The following is a 19,810-nucleotide window of genomic DNA, read 5'->3' on the forward strand; positions in this document are numbered from 1 at the left end:
GTAAATCGCGACGCTATCGGATAATATTTGCTCCCCTGCATAAACCCCGCGATGACATATCCACCTCTTCCATCACTCGCTTCGACAGGAAATACACAATTTCTAGTCATGACGAGACTATCAGATATCAAAGGACCGGCTATCTTCGTTGCTCAGTATCTCGCCGACGATCCTCCATTCAATTCGTTAGAAGGGATATGCCAATGGGCGTCCAATAATGGCTATCGAGGGCTTCAACTACCTATAGATCCACGACTCATCGACATTAAACGAGCCGCCACAGACCTGGACTATTGCAATTCAATTCAAGCTGTCTTTATAAACCACGGCGTTCAGTTGACAGAGCTATCTTCCCACCTCCAGGGTCAACTGATTGCAGTGCATCCCGCCTATGACGCCCTTTTCGATGGATTTGCACCGGCACACTTGCACAATAATCCCAAAGCTAGACAGGAATGGGCAACTGAAATTGTTTGCCTGGCCGCTAAAGCGTCGAAGAACCTCAATTTGAAAGCACATGCTACTTTCTCCGGTGCACTTGCCTGGCCTTACTTTTACCCCTGGCCCCAACGCCCTGTTGGCCTGGTAGAAACAGCATTCAAAGAGCTAGCTGCTCGCTGGAAACCGATTCTTGATGTTTTCGATGAATGCGGTGTTGATCTCTGCTATGAAATCCACCCCGGCGAAGACCTGCATGATGGTATCTCCTTTGAACGATTCTTGGAAGCTGTGGATCACCATCCACGGGCATGCATTCTCTACGATCCAAGCCACTTTGTAGTCCAGTGCCTGGACTATCTCTCTTTCATCGACACTTATCACGACCGGATCAAAGCATTCCACGTGAAAGATGCCGAGTTTCGACCAGACGGCCGACAAGGTGTCTATGGGGGCTTCTCAGACTGGACACAGCGAGCTGGAAGATTCAGAGCCCTCGGTGATGGTCAAGTTGATTTCAAGGGTATATTTGGAAAGCTCATGCAGTATGGCTATGGCGGGTGGGCCGTTCTGGAGTCGGAGTGTCCATTTAAAGATAAACATGTGTGTGCTGCAGAGGGCGCTGCTATTATGAAGTCTTTTATTCCAGTTATGTCTACGGGTTCGTTTGATGATTTTGCGAAAGCTCCTGTTGACCAAAAAGGCATTGATAAATTGCTTGGTTTGTAGAGCACACGTCAAATGAAACATTCCTCAATATATTTCATAACTATAGGAACCTGAATCAGGATTCAGTTCTAAGATCGCAATATATCAACAATTCCAGGGATCTTGAATCTATATGCAAGCTGCTCCAGCCGATCCCCAGGAGTTCATATAGGGATCGCCCCACATCAATCTCCCTAGGCCGATCATGCCCCAATTTGGTGAGAAAAGGAGGCCGGCAAAGCTGCGGCAAATCTCTGCAATTGCCCGTGCCGTATTGGGTCTAGCTGATGTCATCCCCTGTCAACAGCATTCCCTTGCTGACATTTATGCATAGCTAGATGCCGATACTCTAACCCGATACCCCGTGTTTATATGTACCCCAGACACGCCATCCGGCTTCGGAAGTAAGCTATAAAACGCCCCTGCATTCTATATACAACGAAGCTCACTTCCCCGCTATTACGGCGAAATCCATTCTCTCCTTTCTTACAAATATCAAATAGTAAACTCCACAGCTATTCAAAGAAGCTACCTCTTTTGGGGATATTTAGTGTCGATCCTCGGAGCCACGGATAAGGGCACTAAAAAATTCAGCCCGTGAACCAGATCTAAAGGAGGAGCTTCTCCCTGTGGGTCTTTCGATCTTTTCATCTTTATTTCCCCAAGATGATCTCAAGTTTCGCGTACTGCCTAGCTGTGGCCCAGCTTGGTGTAGCTGCAGCAACTGCCAGCACCAAGTCCTGCACCGCGGAAACCTTTTCCTCCCTCGACCTTCCCAACATCAAGGTCTCCTCTGTTGATGTCACCTCTAAGAATGTCGCTTGGCCATCCACCTCTGATCTGCTCAATGTTTACCGAGTCCCCAAGAACGGCACTGTAGCAGTCTGCCAGCTGACTGTCAACTATACCCACCCTGGTTGGAAAGACAACGTCACCACGTGGATCTCCTTACCGCTAGATTCCTGGAATGGACGCTTCGCAGGCATGGGCGGTGGCGGTTACACCACTGGCGAATTGGTCCATAACAGCCAAGCTGCATTCGAAGGATTTGCCGCTGCATCCACAGACGGTGGACACGGCGGATCCGCGACTACCGAGTCTTGGGCTCTGGCAAGTGAAGGAAATGTCAATTGACCTAATCTCAACGATTTCTCGTCCGTTGCACTTGATGATGCTGCCTCATTGGGCAAGGCTGCTACCAAGATGTTCTACGGTCGTCCGGCCAAGTATTCGTACTGGAACGGATGTTCGACTGGAGGAAGACAGGGACACATGATGGCCCAGAGGTACCCGACTCAGTATGACGGTATCCTGGCTGGAGCTCCTGCTATTAACTGGGACAAATTCATCCCTGCTGAGTACTGGCCCCAGGTTATGATGAAGGAACTTGGTGAGTTTCTCAACTTCTCTCATATAGGAGTAATTCGTCAGATTTTGCTGACTAGTGTAAATAGACTATTATCCCTCATCATGTGAAATGGATGCTCTCACTCAAAGTGCGATCAGCGCTTGTGACGAGCTAGACGGTGTTAAAGACGGCATCATTTCCATGGAGGGACTATGTCATTTCGACCCCTTGACCGTAGTCGGCAAGACTGTCAACTGCACATCTCCCAATGGCACCATCAAAATCTCCAAGAAGGCCGCCCAAATTGCGGCTGCCATTTGGGCCGGTGCGAAGGCCTCAGATGGATCTGCCCTTTGGTACGGGCTTCCCTATGAATCTCCCCTCACCTCCCTCGGCGGAACAAACTGCACGTCTCTCACGGACTGCGGATCCCTTCCCTTCGCTATCTCCTCAGACTGGATACAATTATTTCTTCAAAAGGACACCTCCTTCGATGTGTCCACCATCGGCTATGAAGAATTCGACACATTGTTCCGCCAATCAGTGAACGAGTATGCCTCAGCCATCGGAACCCGCGATCCCGATCTCACACGATTCAAGAACGCTGGTGGAAAGATGATCAGCTGGCACGGCATGAAGGACCAGCTCATCTTCTTCAACGGCACTGAACATTACTACCGCCAGGTCTTGGAACATGACCCCAAAGCCCATGATTTCTACCGGTTCTTCCCTGCCCCGGGTGTGGAGCATTGCAGGGGTGGACCAGGTTGGTATCCTGGCGAAAGTATGAATGCTTTGATGGACTGGGTTGAGAAGGGTGTCGCACCTGAGACTCTCAAGGCTATTGCCACGCCTTCCGCTACTGGGGGTGCGCAGCCGCCATTGCGTACCGCTGGCTTGTGTCCTTGGCCTAGGGTTATGACTTTTGTCGGTGGTAACCCTGATAAGGCTTCTTCCTTTGTCTGTAAATAGACTATAAGAAGGGTGATACCAAGGAGAAATCCTTGTTTACTTTCTATCCAGTATATATTTGACATGTACTTTGAGATTGTTGGGCCTCATGCCTATACAGATGGGTATATCCATCTGTCTTCTATAGTAATAACCAGTACATATATTTTTCCACATCTCCCTCCTAGGTATTTTGGGGACCCAGAAAATGCCTATTAAAGATTGTATGATTTTCTACGGTTTATCTTGCGCTTCATATCCACTTGAGAACAGGCTTCAAGGCTTCGCCGTCCTTCATATCTTGAAATGCTTGCAAAAAGTCTTTGGATTCGTAAACCTAGATCAACCTTTCCAGAGGGAAATTACCTTGGGCATGTTGTTCCATCAGATAAGGAATAGTCTTTTCACTTCGTTAGTACACACCGTGCTAAGCTAGATGGCTGAAAACATATGTCACCTTGATGACAACCAATATATTGACGACCCATGGTCAGATGCGAGAAAACCTCCACCTCAACCTTCTTCCCCGGAGCAGGAGCCCCAACACTAGCAGCTTTTCCACGAATACCAAGAGTAGCGATCATATTCTCAACGACAGGGATAGCACCAGAACAATCAAACAGCAAAGTCCACACCAAGCGATGACCCACAAAGATCCATTCTCGTCGACCTAGGGTATAATAGTTATTCGGTTCTATTTGGAACGGGGAATTAAGTCCAATGGCTAATACCCTCAGTTTACGTTTTATTTATAACCTCTTGGGGATTTGTAGAGGCCAAGGGCTTTCCTCGAACTGAAGATATCATACAACGGAAACCAGAAATATATATTCTCCTACAAAATATGCTTTCGCAAATTTTTGGGTCTTTTTGTAAAAAATAACTCCCGTACAATAAGTACTAGAAGACAACACATATCAAAATGAAGATATAAATGTCAAATGTTGTCCCAAAATGGCAGTGAAATGTGGAGACAAGTGGCTGCGAAAGTTCAGTCATCTCGGCCGAAGTTCCCGAGCCATACTTGACTCACGCGAGTTTCAAGGAATCTGGAAAATTTGCCAAGTTCAGATCACATATCACTGGTAGCTGCCTTGCTGAGAAAAAATTACCACGGGAAACGGCTTCAAAATGGCACCCGAGGTGTCTCCTTCACAAGCAACTAACGCCACCGAACCTCCATGCAGGAACGCAAGGATGCAACCCACGAAATACGATCACGGGTGGAGGAGAGTCGTCCGCAACTTCACACCATCGTAAGTACAATCAATCGACATATATTTCTTCTTGTTAACATATTCAGATGGTTCTCAGTGACCATGGGCACGGGGATCGTGTCTCTCCTCCTGCACAACCTGCCCTACAATGGGACCTGGCTATATTGGATTTCCGTTGTGATATTTGCCCTAAATGTGCTTCTATTTATCACTGGAAGTATCATTTCCATCCTCCGATATACCTTGTATCCGGAGATCTTCCTGGCTATGATCAAGCATCCGGTACAATCCATGTTCATAGGCACGTTCCCCATGGGACTTGCCACAATTATCAATATGTTCTGTCTAGTCTGTGTCCCTGCGTGGGGTGAATGGGCTCGATATTTCGCGTGGGGATTGTGGATTTTCGACGCGGTCGTTTCAGTCATGACCGCTCTTTCTCTGCCGTTTATTCTGTGAGGGTCGTTCAAGCGTGTGTTTATCTCAACTACTAATTTCGATTAGAATGGCCAATGGTGGCGAGACGCACTTGTCCTCTATGACTGCTGTCTGGCTTCTTCCCATTGTCAGCTGCATTGTCGCCGCTTCGTCGGGCGCCATTGTGGCTGAGGTACTTCCCAATCCTCAACATGCCCTATGGACAGTGATCATCAGTTATGTACTGTGGGGTATAGGGCTTCCCCTTGCGTTGATGGTCATGGTGATTTACCTCCAACGTCTCGTGCTCCACAAACTGCCGCCCAAAGCTGTTATTGTCAGTGTTTTCCTTCCACTGGGCCCATTAGGACAAGGTGGATATGGGTGAGTAAAAGTCTATATCAAGTGGGTTTCATGTGAAGCGCTGATCATTGCATAGGGCGATGAAACTGGGACAACGTGCTCAAGAGATCTTTCCCAAAACTCATACCCTCCAGGAGGCATCCGGTCCTACTTTCTACACCCTGGGATTCTTGGTTGCACTGATAATGTGGTCATTTGGGTTGGTCTGGCTCTTCTTCGCTATTGCCTCGATCGCTCACAACAAGAAATTCCCTTTCAACATTGGATGGTGGGGCTTTACATTCCCACTGGGGGTATTCGCTACTAGTACTTGCCAGATGGGCAGCGAACTTCCATCCAACTTCTTCGATATCCTCGGCACGGTATGATGCATTTCCTCGGATGCAGTGCAGGATTTATATAGGCTAACGAAGGCAGATCCTCTCCCTCTTTGTGGTTATTTTGTGGGTCATTGTTAGTCTCGGGACCTTGAAAGGAGTCGTTTCAGGGAAGCTCTTTTTCGCACCCTGTTTGGCCGATCTTCGGATTGAAGAAGACAAGGATGCAAGCAAAGCAGCGTGACGTATAGTTTCGGGAGACTTTTCAGGGGTAGCACTATGCGTGTATACTTTGGCAAGGATTGCGGAACATAACCAGACAGAACCGGACAAAATCAGGTACAGAAGTAACTGAAGCAAGATGTACAATATAATCTACACTGCAAATATACATCTATACAATGTAAAATAAATCAAATAATAATAAATCGAAGTCTAAATCTCCACTTAATCTATAGTGGCCCCCGATCGGCTCACGTGATGTGGAGATTTTCCAGCTGGTTTTTTCGTTTTATTTTTTATTATTTTTTATTTTTTTTACCATCGAGGATTCCAGCCCAGCGTCATCCACTTCATCTCCGATCTACTGCTGCTGTGTTTGGCCATCTGCTCAGACCTTCAGTAAATAGGTTGGGACCTCTCGCGCTGGGTCTCTGGATCCCCCCAGCTTGTTTCCCCCTGAATCCCGTGGAGTTGCGCGACCGACTCATTTTCTCGAACTGCGCGGATCGGCAAGACTCGGCCACCGTAGCCGCTAACCCCTTTTGGGAACGGGTCTCACTCGCTGCCTTGTTGCCTCATCGTCTTGTGGCCTTGAGCTGGGGAACAACAAACACGCGACCTCGGCGCGACTTAGGTGGCGATTCTCGAGAATTGTCGGCGCTGGCGCGAACGACAGCCATCTCTGGAGAAGTCGCATGGTCTGACATTCCACTTGGCCCCGAGTTAATTTTTAACTATTTTTCGTTCCCTTGCATGTGTTCCGCTTGACAAAGGGATCATTCTTTCAGCTGCCGCTTACGGCAAGGCCCAGTGGCGCTATATCAATAGTCAAGATGATGAACTATCCGGGCCATCCCTTCCACCCTCAACAGCCGCAGCAGCCTCAACCACAACAACACCAAGCCCAGCCTCAACATCCGTTGGGTCCGCAACCTCCACGCCATGGTCAGTCGCCATTGTTAGGCACCGGTCCGGCTCTTCCGCAGCATGGCAGTCCTTTCCCGGGAAATAAGCCCGTTTTTCGAGGGCAACCTCAGCAGAATTTTGCTGCGTCGCAGTCACCGGATTTGCGCAAGATGACCCCGACATCGGGCTCACTGGGTGGATACCCCACCGGCAGCGGTTTTGCGCAATTTCCGGGCCAGTATGCGCCGCAAAGCTCCCCAGATTTGATGTCTCGTAATCCAGATCCCATGGCTTTGCAGAACCTTCAGCGTGGCTTCAATCCCATGGCGCATATTCGCCCGCAACCTGGAATGAGTCCTTCCGGAATGGCCCATGGTCATCCGATGAATGTTCCCTCTCCACAGCAGACCATGAATAGACTACCTCACGCTGGTATGCACCAACAGAGAGAGAATCATCCTTCCGCCAGTCCGTCTATGGCTAGTCCATCAATGTTTGCTATCCAACAGCGACAGAATCAGTCCCAGTCCCAGCCGCAATCGCCACAGCAGGCAAATCAACAGTTGCAGCACCAACTTCAGCAGCAGCAGTTTCAACAGCAGCAAAGGATCCAGGAGCAAAGGTTGGAACAGCAAAAGCAGATGCAGCACCGTCTAGAGCAACAGCAACGAATGGAGCAGCAGCAGATGATGGAGCAGCAAAGACAGATGAAGCAACAGGAACTTGAACGGGATCACCGTCTACAGCAGCGGGTTGCGCAATATCAAAAGGAACAGCAACATCAGCAGATGCTGGAAAACCAGCGTATAGAGCAGCGAACGGCTGCACAAAAGGAGCGTGATGAGCTGCTACAAAAACAAAAGACCGAGGAAGAATCTCGACGTCGAGAGCAGGAGGAGGCGGCGCGATTGAAAAAGGAGCATTTGGAAAGGGAGCAGCGCGAACAACAGAGGCAATTGGAGCAACAACGGAGACGTCAAGAGGCGGAGGATATAGTACGATATCAAAAGGAGCAGCAGGATGAGCAAGATCGGCAACAGCGGCAGCAGCAACAGCAGCAACATTTGGAGCAACAGAGATTGCAGAAGTTGCAGCAACAGACCCAGGCCCAGAACCCATACCAACAACAATCACCATTCGCTCAACACTCTCAACCTCCGTTCCACCCATCTCAATATCAGCCGCAACATTTTGCCCAGCACCAGGCGCAATTCGCTCAGTCGCAGCAACCCCAGTTCCAGGCATCACCACACCAAGCTCAGTTCCACCAATACCAGCCAGCGTCGCATCCAGCCGGTGGTCCAACATCACAGACAGCCCTACCGACTGTCCCTGCGGCAGAGGAGAGTCCGTTCATGAACCACGAGCCAAGTCCCGTCCCCAAGAAGAAGAGTAAACCTAAGAAGTCTGCCCCTGCTCAACCCGAACCTGCCCAGGTACCGCCGCCTCCTCAACCGCAACTTAATATTCCTGCTGCAATCCCCACTGCACCTCCCGCTCTCCCTAACGGTCAAGGACAGATCCCCACTGTGCCGTCAGCAGGCGGTGATCAGCTTGCCGCTCCACCTGCGAAGCGTCGCCGTGGTCGACCACGCAAAGAAGAAGTTGCAGCCAGGGCTGCCGCGGCGGCTGCCGCAGCCGCTCAAAATGGCGAGCCGATCCCCGGAATGTCGCAACCAGGACAGGCTTCTTTCACCTCAAATATGACACCCACCGCCCCAGGTGCTCCAGCGCCAGGGAAACCCACGACTATTATCGGGCCGGATGGTACTCCCTTGAAGCGGAAACGTGGGCGTCCACGAAAAGCCGATCAGATTGCGTGGGCGGCTGCAACTGGTCAACCCTTGCCACCACCTAAGCCGAGGAAGCCATCTTCGGCGAAGCCAAAGCCACCTGGCACGGGCCGGCCGCGTGGAAGACCTCGTAAAGCCGATGTGGCCGCGGCCGCGGCCGCGGCGGCTGCTGCCGCCGCCAGTGGTGATCAAACACAGGCTGATGGTCAAGCTCAATTCGATGAGAGCACGGATGCAACTACAGTTCAAAAACATGCAGCCTCTGCAGTTGATGAGAACTCACGCAAACGGCCCGCTCCAAGTCCCTCCCAGTTGCATCAAGGCCAGACTTTGCCGCAACAGCAGACTCATATGTTCCAACAGGGTCAGCCTGTGCAGCAGCCAGGCCAGCATCTTGGTCAAGCGCAGGTCCAACACATGCACCAACAAGCTCAGCATCTGTCTCCTCAGCCTCCACATATGCCTAATGGCCAATCCATGCCCCAGCAACCGGGGGCGCCGCTGTCAATGCCCCAACACATCCAAATGCATCATCAATCTCCTATTCACCCTCCTCGACCTCTCCCGCATCAACAGCCTTATATGCAATCTCCCATGCAGCAACAAATGCAACACCCTGTGCAAGCTCAGTCCCCTGTCCACGGGATGCCGGGACAGCAGCAGCGCAGAGCACCTATTCCACAACGCAGCCAGGCACCCCCTCCGCCTGCCCCTCAGCATGAGCACCAACATACCTTCCAAATCCAAATGCAACCGCAGCCAACCTAGTGCTGTTCCCTGTGACCACTACATGTCAGATATCGAGTCATCCCATTCCATTCAGGAATTTGCGGGTGTTGGTACGGGTATTGTTCTTGAATTTGCCATATGCATTTGATTATTTCATGTCTATGAAGTCTTCTACCATGTGTTCGTATTCTGTCGCGCATCTCAGGCATCTCCAACATATTGTTTCTGCTTATTGTTTATTAGCCTTGTTCTTTTGTTTTGGTTTGTCTACATATCTAATGTTATCGTATAGTATATAGTTATTCCTAATCTCAACTGTCAATTACACTCATGTATCTTTATCGTCCCAATTATGAAGCAGGTCTCCCTTCCACTCTATGCCTTGGATCAATGATAACTCATAAATCATCATATGTTCAAATTTTCATAACAACATGACTCCTGATACATCGTCAAACATACTAACAAATCCCTAAAAAACGCCTCCCTCAAAATCAACCAACTCCTCAAAAGACTCCATGCCACTCCCACTCCCACTCCCATTACTAGTCCGACTATTCGCCAAATTCCCATTGACATTGCCATTGGCATCACCATCACTCGCACCACTCCCATTCCAAGTCCCACTAGATCCCCGTCTCCTCCCCTCCCTAAAATCAACAACAAACCCACTCCCATCAGGCCAATCACTCAGATCAACCCCCAACCCAGGCGCAATCCTCTTAACAACATTCTCACAGAGAACAAACGCCTTCCGCGACGCCATATCCACCTGCGACGTCGCATGGATCCAAAGCATAGCCTTTTTAGCCGATGCAACCGCCGTATCAAGGTTTTTTTCTAGGAGTAATGGGTACGACACTCCAGGCCCTGAACTTGGCGTGCCAGGTGTAAGCGGGTCAGAGGGTTTAGATTGTGACTGCTCCTGCGACTGCGTTTGAGACTGTAAACCGGAGTTATAAGAGCGGTATGATAGTCCCAGCAGGAGAGCTGTTGTAGCCTGCATAACGAAATGGAGGACACTCCACCAGGGCGCGGTACATGCTAACCAGGGGAGGTTCGGGGATTCGGGTAAGACGGAAATGAGAGCGCAGGAGGCTTGGAGACAGTGGGTAGCCATTTCGATGCGGAGTTTCGTGCGGGAGCTTAGGTCTGAGTTTGAGCTTTGGGATGCAGAAGAGCGGCCTTGGGTATTTGTTCGGATGTGGGTGAGACAGGGTCTGCAGAGGGTTATTCTGGCGGAGTAGTAGTTCATCGCTAGACAAACGCGTTCGCGGACGAAGGGCGCGGCTAGATCGTCTAGCTGGGGGTGGTTGAGGTGCCAGGGGCCGGCGTCCGGGAGGGTGAATTGGTATGCAGGGGATAGTTTTGCGAGCCAACGATCCATTTTTAGGCCGAACTTCTGGACGTGGTATTCGAGTCTGGAGGGGCCTTGGCGGAGGCCTTCGATGCTGTAGACTTTGTTCATGAGGGCTTGGGTGAGGAGGCTTAGGTCGACGAGGTTGTGGAAGAAGAGGGATGGACAGGGTGGGCAGGCTGCGGTCCATGATTGGAGGTCGGCCTGGTTGGAGGCTTCGAAGAGGGTTGGGCGGAGATGTGTTTCGCGGAGGGTTGGGTCTCGGAAGAGACGCTTTGCTTCGGGGTGTTCAAAGGTTTCTTCTTCGCAGGGGAATGGGGATGGTACGGAGCAGATGCTTTCCGATACACTGGAGGCGCGGCCAGTCACTGATGTGATGAGGTGTTCGAGCGAGTAGATGGACCACCAGAGGCGGCCGCGGGCTTCTTTTGCGGCTTCTGGGGTCTGGGTGTCTGTGAGACGGAGATTGATACCGAGGGATAGCGCTGAGCGGAGAGCCATGCCGGAGAATTTGGATGCCCTGAAGGGTTAGTGATAGAACGTGGCTGATACGTGGAGCACATGAGACCTACCTGTTGACCTGTCCTAGGCAGAGGAGGTATATTGCCATCAAGGATTCTAGCTGGATCTGTTGAAGATCGCTGTGCTCGAACAGCACGCCGAAATCGAAGCCCAGGAGCCGCGCTCGACTCAGGAAAACCAGGTCCTCTTCGCTCATGTTGTAGATATTTTCCATGAGTCGACAGTGTCGACAGCCAATAGCGAATATCATGTTCAAAATGGCGAGCCACTTCCGCGGCCGCGGCGTTGCGGATGTATTCTCAAAGAACTTCTGGTACTGAGAAAGGAAATTGGACTTTCGAATAATACCAAAGGTCGGATGAACATATGTCAGGTATGCGTCGAAATATCGATCTGCCAGTTCTCGCGATGGCAAGGCATAAGGATCGCACGACTCAATGAAAGGAATTTCCAAATTGTCGAGGTGATAATCCATTATGGAGGTAGGGAGAACCCTTTCGAGACTCTGTCGCTGAGACGCGTCCAGACCGTCCGTATTGAAAGGATTCTGCGAACTCCCCGATTTACCTGGCGGGCTGGTCATTCTCACTCCGCTCTCCAACTTGCGAATCCAATTGACCTCTGAATTCTTGCCAAAAAAGCCCGACGCACGGGTACTCTCGTTCCGATTCAGGTCTTCATCGACCTGGTCGATCGCGTCGAGCGAACCCATGGAGGTCGAGGAATCATCGGATGCATCGTCGTTCTTTTCCGAGGAGCTTACATGCTTGGTCTTTGCCAAATAGTCAAAAGCCTGTACTTAGGACTCTGAGCTTGAGACCCGAGTCTCAGAGGCAGTTTCAGAGGCAGCGGTCTCAGACTGACTTACCTGCAATACTTTCCTGATCTGTCGTGCCGTAGGCAAATCAACCTCTCCCTCCAATTCTCGTAAAAGGGCTTCGTACGCCTCGACGCGTTTCGCCAACGTACCGAGTCGCTTCTGGTCACGGACGCGTTTGACGTCCTCGTAGGAACACCGGTGGTTGTGATAGATACATTGCCCACAGGACGGCCTCAGCCCGTCGCATTTGATCTTTCGTTGGCGACAAGGCTCGCAAGCTCGAGCGGAGCGGCGGCGCCCGCCAAAACCCGTTTCCGAGCCCGCCAAGCGCGGAATGGCCACCTTGGGCGCGGCTCGGAAGGCTGACCCTGGCGCTGAGGATGAAGATGATGCAGCCGACGGGTAATGCTGTGAGTACGATGCGGACGCATTAGGGGTCTGAAATGAATTCGGCGTTGGATATGGTTGTTGGGTGTCCGTTGAACCTGGACTCATAGGTGCCATCCAACTCCACGAGCCGAAGCCCGACGGATCATGCGGACTTTGATATTCGTCGCGATTGTCCATGGTGAAGGAAGTCCAGCATGAATGCGAGTAGTTGTCAAAAGCTTCACGACATTCAGCGAGGCCAGAACGCTTAACTAATCGAATCCTGATTTAAGCGTGAAGTGTGAAGTAGTCGTGGAGGTCAGGGATTGCCACCGGTGGGTCGTTGGAAGGGTGGCCCAATTTTGACGTCAGACGGCATATTTCGACCAACCGGCTTCACGCCAGATGAATCGGTGAGTTGGTAACTTGGGTTTGCCGTGGAACAAGCTGGGGTAACGTGTTCCATCGACCTGGGTAAATTTTAACGGGTGGTCATTGCTGGTCAATCCTGGCAGCCGATCTATACAAAGTATGAGATCAGAACCATTTCGCCACTTGGATCTATACATACCCAGTATAACAGGTATATCTCAACACCCAGCAGGTCGACACCTTTCAGCCAACACATCATCCTTACCCAAGCTCAAACTCTCATAGCGATCCAGCATGTCCGAGAGTCCAAGCCCAGGATAATCCTGCAGTCCAAGCACACCCTCACCCCCAATCCCATGATACTTGGCATCGCGATTAAGTTTCTCCAACCCCTCGGCATAATCATCAAACCGACTATGACCCTTCGCAGAAGAATCCTCATCAAACAAATCCTTCAATTCATCGGGAACAGCAACAGCCTCTCGAATCCGATGACCCTGCGCCTTCGCCCGAACCGACTGCCGGAAAATATGAAAAAGATTCCGACCTAAAGCGGAGCGACTCGCGACCACGGAGAAGGCACTCGCAAGCGAGAGGAAGTCCTCGTCGAGGACGTCGAAGGTGCTTTGTTCCAGCATCATGAACAACGCCAGGTTCATCGCATACATGGCGAAATGGTGGGCTCGACTGACACCGAACTCGCGGCGATGCAGGCGGGTTAAGGCTGCGATGCCGCGTGCTGCTGTTTGGGTTACTTCGCCGGCGTTGTATTTTGGCTCGGGGGTGTGTCGGGGTGGGCTTTCTGGGGTTTTGGGCTCGAAGGCGGGGAGGGGGACTTCGTCATCCGAGATGCAGCTGAAAAGGTTGATTATCAAGGCGTGGTAGCGCATTCTATACGGTTAGTTAGGGTAAAGGTAAGGTCTAAAGGGGATGATATTCACATACTTCAGCAAGATGATATGCGGAGCTGGGCGAGACTTCTCGTCAAAGTCGACCGGAAGGAGATCATGCCACCGACGAATACGGTCATATAACTCTTCTCGACTTTGGAGTTGAATGGATCCAGTGGTATTATTTGTCCGATAGTCTGCGAACATACTGCGCGAGATATCACGTGCGATCGTGGACAGATTGCACGCTTCATCGAAATACTGGCTAAACAACGACGGGCGAGGCTCGCGATGGGTTGGATAAGGTTGCCACCGAACTTGGTCTTCGGTGACGTTGCGGTCGATGCGGATCATATTGACATGGTCGATCAGACTGGGACGGAGGAAGCCTGTGTGAACCATCCTGCATGGCGATAAGTACCATTGCAATGTGAGGGATAGTATAGTACCACTTACGTATCGACGTTGAATAATCCCCATGCTGTTCTTTTGCACGATATGTCCATGTCCTGGGATAATTCACTGAATCCCAACCTGGGACCCTTACTGCCCACCAGTCCGAGTGACTCGCCCATTCGAATGGCCTGGTGAAGCATGATATATCCGAGATCGTCTTCGCGAGACATGGCATACCTTCCACCATCAGCGATGGACAGTGAACAGTGAAAAGTGAATAGTGAATATCAGGTCAATACGTACCTCTCATACATCAACAACGTCCCCTGCAAACCCGCCAAACTAGGCTGCTCCGGCTCTTCACTTCGTAACCTCTCAGCCTCAGCAAGAAAATCACTCCCCTTGGAAGAGATATCCCCAGGAACAACGTAAGCCTCAGAGAACTCAGAGAAATACTATAACAAGAATCATGAACAAATCAGCAACACACCCACAAACGCAACCACATCCCCCGCCAGCCACACCAAATACCAAAAGCAAGAAAGAACTCACACAAGCATTACTGAGCACAGCATTGACCAAAAACGGCGAACAAAACTCAGACCCCAAATCACCACAAGCCATATGTCTCAAAAAGACCCCCTGATCCAAAAACGCATTAAGCGGCCAATCCCAAGCAAAATACAACGACACAAGATGAGACACCAGATCTGCATCTTGCGTGACATTCGTCCATGGCTTCGCCGGAACAGAACACGGCGCATCGTCGCAGAGGTAATGAATATCCATAACCTTCCGTCTGATAGTCGGACTTGACCCTTCGACGTTGATCAGATCGCGCATATCTTCCAATTTGGAAATTGTTTCTTTTTCAGTTTCGGCTTTTGTCGATATCGACGTCAACGTCGATCCCGATATCGATCCCGATGTCGACGTCAATGCTGGAACTGATCCCGATGTCAGTGCCGGATTGACTTGATTCTTCGAAAGCCCAGAAAGCGTCTCCTCAATAAACGCCCGAATCTGATCCGACGGCGCGTTATTCCGGATAATATCTAGCAACTGTAGAGCATGTGATTCATTGGCTTCGCGGATTAACTTGAACAGATCTTGCAAGAGGTCGCGGTGGTAACTTAGTTCGTCGGCTGTGCGTTTTGCGGCGACGCGGCGACGTTGGTCGAGGCTTTCGTCGAAGATGCAGGTTCTTTTGAAGGTTACGCAGTTTGTGCAGGGGGCCGTGCCGGAGCACTGTATGGATGGTATATTCGAGTTAGTAATTGGTTGGTTGGTTGGTTGGGTTGGGATAGGTAGGTGGATTGATATGGATGCATGTATAGATCGATGTTAATGGTAAATAGACCAACCTTTCGTTTAGACTTCTTGCAGGCCAAACAAGCCGTTGAAACCCTCTTCTTCCATGTCCCACTTGATCCCTTCCCTTCATCAGGAGCGGGACTTCCATGGTCGTTATCGTGGTCGTGGTCGTGGTCGTGGTCGTGGTCGTGGTCGTGGTCATGATCATCGGTAGTAGGCGAGTGACCTGGTACAAGCGGACGATATGACTCGGTCATTGCACCGATGCGATGGATGGATGTATGTGAATATGAGAACTGTATGTGAGTATAAGACAAAAAATCAATGAAATATGTACGGTCGAAAAGAAAATATGTGAAAATGAGATATGTACTCAGAGGATGCAGATATACACAAAAAAATGAAAGAAACCAGAGCAAAGAATGAAAATAAAGAATAAAGAATGAGGAAGGTAGCTGTACAAGATCAGGACTTCATATCGACTGGAAGTATGAAGTCCGGGTATCAAGGATCAGATATGAATCGAAGTATATGAACTGGTGGTTGACAGGTTACCGGGACTGGGTCTTCTTTCCTGATGTTTAGGGCAAATCCGGTGGCTCGTATTGCCTGAATATGACGTTGATTGAGATCACTAGGAATTTTTACCCGCCTATCACCTTGTCTAACTATGGTGGCTATGTTCTGGATGGAAATTGATGATGGAAAGGTGAGAAGTGGAATTGATGAGTCGTTCCGTATGGTTGCGGCTGTGAGTGAGACCATCACGAGCTCTACCCACATTAACCATATTTCGGGTTCTATATGATGATATTTGGCCGGGGGAAAAAAAAGCCGATGCCCATACGGAGTACTACAATGTACAATTGAAACGAATGAATAAACTGAGATGCATTGAGGATAGACCAGGACCGTGACAGTACTTGGGGAAATCAAAGAAAGGAGTCCAATACCCAAGACCCAAAACAATCAAATAAGAAAGAAAAAAGACGCTGGATTATTGTAAAGTAATACAAGTACTTCTTTTGCACCCTGAATCCATAGCCTCGATGCACCAGAGCAAGTCAAATCAAACAGAGACCTGGCAAATACCAGGCAAACGGTTTATCAAATCTAGTGCTCAAGGATTCTCAGGCTACCCTGGACAACGCAGTTCTCCAGAACGGATCCTGGGGGAATGTCAATGGTGCTGCCCTCCGTGGCAACAATGATGACGGTGCCCTTCAGGGTGACATTGCGGCCGAGGTTTACAGGACCGGTAACAGTGAGGTGGTCCAGCTCGACGATGCGGGGAATGCTGGCAATGCGCTTCTGGAAGTCAGAGACCTTCTTGAAGTCAGAGCCCAGCTTAATGACGGGGACACCACCAAAGCGGTTGGGGTCCATGACGAGCTGGCCGTGCTCGAGACGGTAGAGGTCAGATTTGACGACCATCAGATCGGAGCAGGTCTTGACGGGCAGGAAACGACGACGGGGAACGTTGACACCGTGGGCGTTCTTGAAGTGACGAATGGCAGCACCGACAGCGGTCTCGAGCTGGTAGATGGCCTGGTCCGCCTCGCCCTTCTTATCAGCAGGGATGGACTTCTCGTTGGCAATGATCTCCATCTCGAGCTCGTTCTCCTCAACAACACGCTTGATGGCCTTGACGTTCATCCAGATGTTGTTGGTGTTGAAGTACTTGAACTTCTTGATGGACTTGAACTCGTTGACGTGCTCCTTGGGAACCTGAGCGATCTCAAGCAGGCGGACCTTGCCATCGGAGTCAATGATGGTACCACCCTTGACATCGGCCTTGGTCTTGTCAGTCAACTCCATGACGTACTCGGCCTGGGAGTCAACCATGTGCTGGAGGATGCGGAGATCCACAACAGCGCCGAGGTTGTCAGCGTTGGAGAGGAAGATGTACTCGATGCCACGCTCGATCAGCTGGTCGAGGGTACCGGAGTTGTACAGGGACTCGAAAACGTCACCGTGACCGGGAGGGTACCAGTCCTGGAGGGGGGCGTCGAAGCTCTTGGGGGCGGGGAGGAGGGAGTCCTTGATGATACGGGGGTAGCGGGACTGGTTGAAGGTGATGATGTCGACGTTGTGGCCCTCGTACTTCTTGATGATGGACTGGGTGTCCTGGTCGGTGTTGAAGGAGTTCATGAGAACGAAAGGAACGTTGACGTTGAAGGTGCGGTTGAGGTGCTCGATCTGGCGGACAGACAGGTCGAGGAAGGACATGCCCTCACGGACCTCAATGACGGACTTGGGACCGACGCAACCCATGGAGGTACCGAGGCCACCGTTCAGCTTGACAACAGCCAGCTTGTTGAGGAACTCAACGTTGGCATCAGCACCGAGGTCATCGTAGGCGACCACCTGGGAAGGCTGGGGAGGGGCAATCTTGTCCCAGTTGACGGCGTTACCCTTGGCCTTGTCATTGAGGAAACGGCGGAAGAGAGCGAAGAAGTTGTCCATCTCAGCCTCGAAGCGCTTCTTCTCGTTGGGGTCGGTCACGCTGTCGCCCAGGGCATTGAGGGCATTACGCATCTGTGACGCAGCAACGCTAGTGGAGGCATTTTCGAAAGCCTGGTGAGAGTGAACACGAGTCAGTGGGTTGGATAAAGCCATAACGAGGTATATGAATGCGATAGAAAGAAATGCGATAGAAGGCAAGGAATGTGAAGCTGACAGCTCCACAGTCCAGTCAACCCCATTGGAAACCACGATTGGGCACTTACCATGTGCGACTGAGACTTGCCGTGGTGCTTTCCACCAAAGTCGTTACCGTCGACAGGGGCGCGGAGATGAGTAGGAATCGCCTTGGAGGCCATTATGAATTATAGAAGGAAGATACTGCTGAACTGGAATCAGTGAAACTGTAGGAGGGAAGGTGGCTCTTAAGATAAAGGAGGAGGGGGGAATTGCCACTGTCGATCTCGGAAAAGCAAGATGTCAAGCTGCCGTCATTGGCAAAGCAGGGGACGGTGCGACCAAACAGAACTCACCAGAATATGAAGTGCAGGATGGAGAGAAAAGAGGAGGAAGGAGAGAAGATGTAAATAATAAAGGAGAGGTGGGGGATCCCGTGATATGTCAAGGTATTTAATCTCTGGCCGTCATTCCCCTGTTTTCAGCTACTACAGCTCAGTGCGCACTGTATTCAGACCGCCACAGATACAGCTACAGCTACATACATACTTACAGCTACAACTAGATACAGCTACACAGCTTCATTGCAGCTTCGTTGCAGCTCATTGAAGCTCATACAGCTTATTGCCATTGCAGCCTCAACTGTTAACCGGAGGACACCAGTCCAGACCCCCTTTTCAACCTCACGCCCCACCATGCAAGCTCCGGTTAATTCCCTTAGCACTGGAGCAGTTTCAGACTCGAATGTTTCGGCTTCAATGGCATTCGGTTCACCACCTGCCGATTCGCCACGTTTGGGCTAATTATATCGTGGAATGTTGGACCGTTGAAAGGGGTGAATTATTTACCTACACACTTCCGAATGCAGCTGGTACATGTGCACAGGTACACAAGTAACATTAGTACCGGTGAACGTAAGTATCTACGAATAAAACCAGCAAAATAAAAAATAGAATAATTCTACTGTCTACTCACTGTATCTGTAGACCCTACCAAATGTAACTTAACCCTTAACCCTCAACTGTTCACTGTTCACTGTTCACTATTCACTGTAGTCTAGACTAAAAGTGTGGGACTAACAAAATTACACCCCCACCATGTACCAACACTTCCAAGGTTCCCAACACTAAAAATACTTGATTTCTTTTCATTTTCATTCTGGAATATGTCTCATATCAGATTTCTTCAATTTATTTTGACTTTAATGTACATGTACTGTACATATGGCTACCGGTACATATCCTCGTATCTATACTCGTATCCTCTGCTCAGCTCAAGTACACATCTACATATACATACTGTAGAGAACACGTACCCCCGCAGATCAAAGATCATCTCTGGGCTGTGCAGGAAACTTTCGGGAAAGGGTTCACGCCGGGGTCCAAGCTGTCAACAGTCAATATCTACATTTTCAGTATGTACTTTAATACGTGTGATGATGTACCAAATTACATACATATACATGTACTATTATTATTAACTTAGTTACAATATTAGTGGTATACAGTAATATCTAGGGTCAAATAGAACAAGCTAGTTGACATTAGCCTCGCGGACGATAGGTTCCGCGTTAGTGTGTGGAATGTCTGAGACATGGCGTTGAAGCACTGGGTGTTGATTGATCATTTTCTTCTAGGTCTTGGCTTTTTCAGCCTTAGGGGTAAGACCCGACTAATTTTGTATAGCATCGTGGATTGCCGATCAGGGAGGACGAGACATAA

At 50.1% G+C, this 19,810-nt stretch overlaps 9 protein-coding genes across 9 annotated transcripts; 5 read left to right on the forward strand and 4 right to left on the reverse strand.

Annotated features, from left to right (window-relative positions):
• Positions 1–108: 108 nt before the first annotated feature.
• Positions 109–1,167, forward strand: PENARI_c019G12089 (sugar phosphate isomerase/epimerase family protein; the record flags this gene model as incomplete). The annotated part of the gene is made up of 1 exon (XM_022634901.1): positions 109–1,167. One exon carries the CDS (start codon positions 109–111, stop codon positions 1,165–1,167), a length of 1,059 nt encoding a protein of 352 aa, XP_022485314.1.
• Positions 1,168–1,812: 645 nt separating this feature from the next.
• Positions 1,813–2,280, forward strand: PENARI_c019G04355 (uncharacterized protein; the record flags this gene model as incomplete). The annotated part of the gene is made up of 1 exon (XM_022634765.1): positions 1,813–2,280. The coding sequence occupies one exon, from the start codon at positions 1,813–1,815 to the stop codon at positions 2,278–2,280; it is 468 nt and encodes a 155-aa protein (XP_022485441.1).
• Positions 2,281–2,349: 69 nt separating this feature from the next.
• PENARI_c019G06531 (uncharacterized protein) lies at positions 2,350–3,466 on the forward strand (the record flags this gene model as incomplete). Its single annotated transcript, XM_022634803.1, has 2 exons — positions 2,350–2,536; positions 2,601–3,466. The coding sequence occupies 2 exons, from the start codon at positions 2,350–2,352 to the stop codon at positions 3,464–3,466; spliced, it is 1,053 nt and encodes a 350-aa protein (XP_022485361.1).
• Positions 3,467–4,576: 1,110 nt separating this feature from the next.
• Positions 4,577–5,810, forward strand: PENARI_c019G01200 (TDT family transporter; the record flags this gene model as incomplete). The annotated part of the gene is made up of 4 exons (XM_022634708.1): positions 4,577–4,701; positions 4,749–5,117; positions 5,167–5,463; positions 5,519–5,810. 4 exons carry the CDS (start codon positions 4,577–4,579, stop codon positions 5,808–5,810), a joined length of 1,083 nt encoding a protein of 360 aa, XP_022485368.1.
• A 746-nt stretch (positions 5,811–6,556) lies between these two features.
• Positions 6,557–6,938, reverse strand: PENARI_c019G09139 (uncharacterized protein; the record flags this gene model as incomplete). Its single annotated transcript, XM_022634850.1, has 3 exons — positions 6,557–6,692; positions 6,781–6,797; positions 6,852–6,938. 3 exons carry the CDS (start codon positions 6,936–6,938, stop codon positions 6,557–6,559), a joined length of 240 nt encoding a protein of 79 aa, XP_022485242.1.
• A 119-nt stretch (positions 6,939–7,057) lies between these two features.
• PENARI_c019G08033 (uncharacterized protein) lies at positions 7,058–9,448 on the forward strand (the record flags this gene model as incomplete). The annotated part of the gene is made up of 1 exon (XM_022634833.1): positions 7,058–9,448. The coding sequence occupies one exon, from the start codon at positions 7,058–7,060 to the stop codon at positions 9,446–9,448; it is 2,391 nt and encodes a 796-aa protein (XP_022485324.1).
• Positions 9,449–9,881: 433 nt separating this feature from the next.
• On the reverse strand, positions 9,882–12,675 carry PENARI_c019G02781 (uncharacterized protein; the record flags this gene model as incomplete). The annotated part of the gene is made up of 3 exons (XM_022634735.1): positions 9,882–11,286; positions 11,339–12,081; positions 12,157–12,675. 3 exons carry the CDS (start codon positions 12,673–12,675, stop codon positions 9,882–9,884), a joined length of 2,667 nt encoding a protein of 888 aa, XP_022485284.1.
• Positions 12,676–12,845: 170 nt separating this feature from the next.
• On the reverse strand, positions 12,846–15,706 carry PENARI_c019G10945 (uncharacterized protein; the record flags this gene model as incomplete). The annotated part of the gene is made up of 7 exons (XM_022634886.1): positions 12,846–12,997; positions 13,115–13,740; positions 13,795–14,142; positions 14,196–14,372; positions 14,439–14,590; positions 14,688–15,383; positions 15,500–15,706. The coding sequence occupies 7 exons, from the start codon at positions 15,704–15,706 to the stop codon at positions 12,846–12,848; spliced, it is 2,358 nt and encodes a 785-aa protein (XP_022485296.1).
• An 856-nt stretch (positions 15,707–16,562) lies between these two features.
• ugp1 (UTP glucose-1-phosphate uridylyltransferase) lies at positions 16,563–18,271 on the reverse strand (the record flags this gene model as incomplete). The annotated part of the gene is made up of 2 exons (XM_022634727.1): positions 16,563–18,026; positions 18,179–18,271. The coding sequence occupies 2 exons, from the start codon at positions 18,269–18,271 to the stop codon at positions 16,563–16,565; spliced, it is 1,557 nt and encodes a 518-aa protein (XP_022485268.1).
• Between the last annotated feature and the right edge of the window lie 1,539 nt (positions 18,272–19,810).

This window comes from Penicillium arizonense (assembly GCF_001773325.1).
Source record: "Penicillium arizonense strain CBS 141311 chromosome Unknown PENARI_contig019, whole genome shotgun sequence".
Classification (NCBI taxonomy): domain Eukaryota; kingdom Fungi; phylum Ascomycota; class Eurotiomycetes; order Eurotiales; family Aspergillaceae; genus Penicillium; species Penicillium arizonense.